Source organism: Heliangelus exortis, chromosome 4 (genome assembly GCF_036169615.1).
Source record: "Heliangelus exortis chromosome 4, bHelExo1.hap1, whole genome shotgun sequence".
In the NCBI taxonomy this organism is placed as follows: Eukaryota; Metazoa; Chordata; class Aves; order Apodiformes; family Trochilidae; genus Heliangelus; species Heliangelus exortis.
This window is the reverse complement of record NC_092425.1, coordinates 21,308,803-21,314,788: the sequence shown is the minus strand read 5'-3', so window position 1 is coordinate 21,314,788 and position 5,986 is coordinate 21,308,803. Positions and strand designations below refer to the sequence as shown.

Below are 5,986 nucleotides of genomic sequence, written 5' to 3'. Positions count from 1 at the left end.
GGCGGGCAGGGAGAGAGCGGAGGGAAGGGAGGTCGCGGCCTCAGGAAGGGAGCGCCCGGCATCGGAAGGACAGCAGGAGAGACCAATCGGCGTCCCCGCTCCACCGCCGGGCCAGTCAGAGAGCGCCCGGCAGAGGCGGCAGTGGCGGGGGAGCCAGTAAGCAAGGGAAGGCGGGGAGGCGGTGCTGGCGGAGCCGGCCAGTGGGAGGGCGGGCACAGGTGACGAGCGGAGGAGGGGACCAGTAGCAGCGAGCGGCCTGGCGACCCGCGCTGCCCTCAGGGGAGGTGTGGCCGTCGGGCGGGGCCGCTTGGGCCTCCCCGTACCGCACCGCCGGGGCCGCGCCGCCTCTGCCGGGACCGCCCAGTCCAGTCCAGCCCATCCCCGGCGGGCGGGAGGGGGCCGAGAGGGAGGAAGTCGAGGAGGAGAAGAAGGAGAAAGAGGAAGGGTCGGGGGGTCATCCCCGCTCGCCGCTTCCCCCGAAGCACGCGCCATGGCGGCCAACGAGGACCAGGAGGTGAGTGCCGGGGAGGCCTCCCGGGAGGGAGTCCCGGCCTGGGGAAAGGTGCCTCGGAGGGGCGGGGTGCGAGAGGGAAGAGCCGGCCGCATGAGGCGGGGAGGCGGGAGCCGGGCGGCCGTGGGTCTGGCATGGGGGAGGTCAGGGGTCGGGAGGGGCCGTGCAGAGCCCCGCAAACCATCCGCGGGTGCGGGAGAGCTGGAGTCGGCAGCCCCCTTCTCTGCTCTGTGCTGCAGATGGAGCTGGAAGCGCTGCGCTCTATCTACGAGGGAGACGTCTGCTTCAGGGAGCTGAGCCCCGTTTCCTTCCAGTACCGGGTAAGGCGAGGTGAAGGTCTGCGAGTCTGCAGCGCTGGTTTCGCCTTCAAGTTCCTCTGCTGCCTGATAGCTGACGCACTGGGGTTTTTGTAGAAATGGGCAGTGGAGGCTAGATCCGTTGTTTTGGGATCTTTGGTACCATGCTGCTTGATAACACGATGCATAATACTGAGGAACCTGCTCCCAGGGTGGGTTTATTATCCCTTAGCTAGGTATCCTACTTACACGTCTGTGCACTCTGAACTGGCTGAGGAAGCCAGCTTGCTCATGAATACGTAAAACAAGCTGATCAGAAATGTCACTTATAGAGACTTCTATAAGTCAAGCTGTGAAGCTTTCTTACTGCTCAGTGACAAGGTTCTTTTGTCTAGAAGTAGCTGACATGCTTTGTCTACCTGCTAAAGGGAAAATGCACAAAATGCTTTGAGCACGTGAGTTGATATGATCTCCTCAGGAGAGACATATGGGGAGTGATGAATTTCAGTTATACATTATATAGACTATATATACAGACAAATAACAAATAGTTATACAACTATAATCTGGCATGAAATTCATGCCAGCTCTCTCAAATTTAAAGACCTGGAAGTTCTTTGGGACATGGACTTGAGGTACATGTTTAGTTGGCCAGAGAACTTTAATGATGAAAACTTAGGCACCTAAGGGTCAGAAGAGAGACTTCTGAAAATGCCATATCCCTGTAGTGGGGAGAAAGCATCTAAACCTTTTCTTGACTTCTAAAGTAACTTCAGAATAACATCAGCAATTGTAATGAGATAAAGCAATAGAATTAATAGTGCTTGAATCCCATTCATGTAAGTTCAGCCTTCCTTCACTGATAGGACCACTATTATTAAATTTAATTTCCCTAAAAAGCAAATGCTACCAGGATACAAGTCTACAGTGTATCATTCTACATTGTATTAGTTTGGGTTGTTGCTACTTTTTATTAGATGAAAAAGAATTGTCAGAAGTTAGATCTTAATGCTATAAAACTCAATGCCAGACAAAGGCAATCATACATCTTTCCCATGAAGAAGAATTTGTAGTATGACACAGTAAGTCTATGAAAAAGTAGAAAGAAATAGTATGCCATTTTTGTAAGTGTCATTTGTCTTGCACATGCATCATACAAAACATCTGTTTGTAACCAAGCAAGGTTGCCCAATGTTTAGTTTGCACTGGCAAGGAGGAACCTGGCCAGGCAGCTTTCCCTATGGATTTGCTCAGTGTGCAGGCTCAGTGCTTTCCTCAAGAGAACTCAGTAAACCCTACCACCAATTTTCCTATCAGCAGTGGTGGGAACTGTACTGCAACAATGTAGATGATGTCTTGCTATATGTTGCAGTTTTCTGATTTATTTATTTAACCTCTAAAACAGATGCTTATGAATGTACAGTAGCCTTACCTTGATTGAGACTCTTTTTCTGGCTCCACTTCATTCCACATAATTTGATGAAGCCAGATTTTGCCTATTTTAAAAGGGAAATAAGGGAGAAATTTTGAGTGGTTTGCAAGTATGGATTTAACCAACTATGGTTCACAAATCTTCTAAATCCTCACTTGAAAGAGTTATTTCTGTTGTATAATATGCCTTTGGTAGCACCTGCACTACTTTCAAATTTATAAATAAATATTTGTTTTTTATTTAATCTAACATCATTGTAAGGACTGTATATGTGATTTCACTTAACTGGTTTGATGTGCATGATTATTTATATTTAAGTGTGGCTTTTTAAATGTTATGCTTTTTTAGCCAGTCTCATTCTACTGACTTCTTAATTTTTCTACTACTCATTCTTTCTTAAATATCTGTAGGGATTAGATGTAAACATTGAAATTCTTCTGTATTATTTTTCCTATCTTAGGTCCCTAGTTTATTGTAGTTTTTATTTCAAAGATGTCTTGTGATTTGTTTTCATATTGCTCTGAGTTTGGATTTGTTGGGGGTGGAAAGGAAGGCTTCATCTTTTCTATTCTAATATTGTATAATATTTGCCAGATGCTACAGAGTAGGTTTTAAAACCAAGCAATTGGGGAAAAAAATCATAAAGAGGTCTTTGAGTGTTTCTGCTGTTTTTTCTAGGAAGAAAACATTAGAGTAGAAGTTGATACTGATGCCATGAATGTAATACTCTTTCTAGGCAACAGCTTTATTTTCTAGCTAATAATTTGATGACAAGAGTTGTTATCTTAAGGAATTTGGATAGTCTTAAAGAAGTGCAAGGCTTGCATATTGGCAATTGTTGATTTATAAAGTTGTTCTTTTTCCTTCAGATAGGTGAAAGTGGAGATCCCAAAGCCTTTCTGATAGAAGTTTCTTGGCCAGAAACGTATCCACAAACAGCACCAGTCATATCAATGGATGCTTTCTTCAACAACACAATGTAAGTATTTATGACAACTTCACTCCCTAGCCTTCTATATGGAGGGTTTTGCTTGACAAGTTTTGCTTCTTGTGTCTAGGTAATAGTTGAATTTTTTGGTTTCTTCTAGATCTTCAGCTATTAAACAAAGTATATTGGATAAGTTAATGGTAGAAGTTGAAGCAAATCTTGGGACAGCTATGACATACACACTTTTTGAATATGCCAAAGATAATAAAGAGTTATTAATGGAAAATCAGCCTGTTAACACTGTGGTAAGTAGATAAATTCAGATTTTAATCTCTCATTTTTAAAACTTCAGAAAATATTATTAAAAGTGTAAATACTTCATGGCTTTGTCTTTAAGTTGTTAGTCATTATACTGGGTGTGCATGAGTTAGTGGCTAAACAGTGACACAGAAATTGTGGTGCCACAGTGCTATCTGTAGGCTGCAGTTCTGTACCACAACGTAATACAAAATGGAGATTTGGAACAGAAGCAAAACTAAAGAGAGCTGAAATGGAAATTAAAGGTGTCTTGGGGGTGGGGGCAAATAATGGCATGTGTCCAGAGGGGCAATGGATTGCTTAAGTGCACCTCAGGGGTCTCCAGTGAGTCAGGCTTGGGTCTATTTGTGACTTCTGTGTTGTGTCAGGATTTTATGGGTCATTGTGGTGCTGCAGGTTTGCACTGAGAAGGAAAGAATGGTTTCTATGTCTCGGGAGTCTGAATCCCTTCAGACTAAATCGCAGTCCATGATTAAGTTTGAAAAGTGTAAGAGGTGCTCTCTGAAAGGGAATAGTTCCAATCCCCAACACATGCTTTTAAAAACTACAGTCATGATGATTATATGTTGATTAAAAGGTGCAGACTGCTGACAGCATTGCTGCTTTCTCACACTCAAGGTTCAGTAATCACAGACAGAGGTATCTGTGGAACTAATATGAAGAATATTAACAACCATTTTTATCTTTCTCAGACTTCAGTAAGCAATAGTATTGCAATTGCAACTCCTGATGTGCCAGCAAGTAAGAAAAAAGATAAAAAGGAGCAGTTATCCAAAACACAGAAACGAAAACTAGCCGATAAAACAGGTTTGTTCACCATGTTTTGTTTAAGTAGTATGAGATTCCAAATTTTATAGCAGTGACATCTTGCTAGTCAGAATCAGTAGTCACTTGTTCTTAAGACTAATTACTTCTAGGCTGTGGCCTTTCTTCTGCTTGTTTTAGGTCAATTACAATTATTGTCTGAGATGTTAATTCTGGTCAAAAGAACTTTCCATAGAGTAGAGATTTCATGATGTGGTTTGTTGATGGGCCCTCAGAAATAATTCACATTACGAAAAACATAATTTCTAGATGAAAGTATTTTATTTGGAACCTACAATAAAATATTTAATTTAGTTTCTATCCGCTTCTGCAGGTGCTTTATGCTTTCAGTGAAATGGTAAGGCTTTGATTGCAAAGTGTTTAATGTTTCAACTAGACCTGCTGATGGCTTTTATGTGTTCGACTTTAATTTTTAATAATGATCTGGGTAATGCTATCCTATTGCAGCAAGAAGTTGTATGCTGTGATAGAAATTTCTGCATATAACTTACCTAACCTAATGTATAATTGGCATATTAAATGTTGACTTTATAAAGGAAAAGCTGAATAAAATTTTGTTCTTTGACAGAATCTACCACTTCTAGTCAGCCCATCACATGCTGGAGTTACCTTCTAAAATAAATGACAAATGGTCTGAGGTGCTTTTATTTAAACTAAACTACTTGGAAGATCAAGATGTGTTTAAGACATTAATATCTATTTTTGTCCTCATAGTTTTGTGGTTTTAGATCTATAGAATTTTGTGTGTTGATTTTAAGAAAAGATAAAATTTCCCTTGGCTTGCACATTGAATATAAAACCATCTTGTTCTGCAGATAACAAAGGGGAGCTTCCACGAGGATGGAACTGGGTGGATGTAATTAAGGTAACATAACTGTATTATATCCAGTATTATGAAAATACTGCAGATGCACATTAAAAATAATTTCTACCAATGTCAGGAGAAAACTAATCTGATTTTTTTCTTGCTTTTCATCCTAACTTTGGATCTGACTGTGGTGTCTGATTCATTTCTGTATTTGTCCAGCATGTAAGTATTTTCAAGTTATCCTATTTTAATGCTGAAAGATTTGTAAAAAATAGTAAGAACTTGTTGCTCCTCTTGCATTCTAATTTACATATTTTTCCTGCTTTAAAATGCTGAGTCCTTCTGAATATTAGAGTCAGAAGGACTTTGATGCTTCTTTGAACTTTGTTGGTTTAGTATTTCTTTTTTATTTATTGACCAATTAAATTTTCATGTTATGATGAGAGAGCTTTGCTAGTTAAATGCACTGCAAATGTTGGGTCTTTATCTGGGAAAAAGATGTAAAATAAATTTAGTGGAGCTGCCAGATTCTGGAGGGCAATGGATAAGTAAGCAGGGAAGAGGAGCTGTCCCAAGTGGGAGCACATTGCTTCTTCTACAAGCCTGAGCATTCTCTGCTGCAACTCCTCCAGGGATTCATTCTCAGCATTCATTTCTTTCACTACTTTGTCTTTACTGATTCGGTGGGAATCAGAATACCTGGCTGACAATTTTGAAAGCTGACTATTTTACTTAATGCAACTATAAGTCATTCTTAGTGTAAGACCTAACACCAGTTCCAATTGTTATATGACAGCAAGTAAATGATGGTGGTAGCTTTGGGCAGCATCCTGAATTAAAAGTGGCTCTTTGTAGAGGGTGTCTGGAA

The 5,986-nt window shown here is 41.2% G+C and overlaps 1 protein-coding gene across 1 annotated transcript; it reads left to right on the top strand.

Moving 5' to 3' along the window:
- Nucleotides 1-353: 353 nt before the first annotated feature.
- On the top strand, nucleotides 354-5,599 carry RWDD4 (RWD domain containing 4). The gene is made up of 7 exons (XM_071743266.1): nucleotides 354-514; nucleotides 751-831; nucleotides 3,109-3,218; nucleotides 3,328-3,472; nucleotides 4,178-4,292; nucleotides 5,126-5,175; nucleotides 5,338-5,599. The coding sequence occupies exons 1-7, from the start codon at nucleotides 491-493 to the stop codon at nucleotides 5,452-5,454; spliced, it is 642 nt and encodes a 213-aa protein (XP_071599367.1). The 5' UTR covers nucleotides 354-490; the 3' UTR covers nucleotides 5,455-5,599.
- Nucleotides 5,600-5,986: the final 387 nt, after the last annotated feature.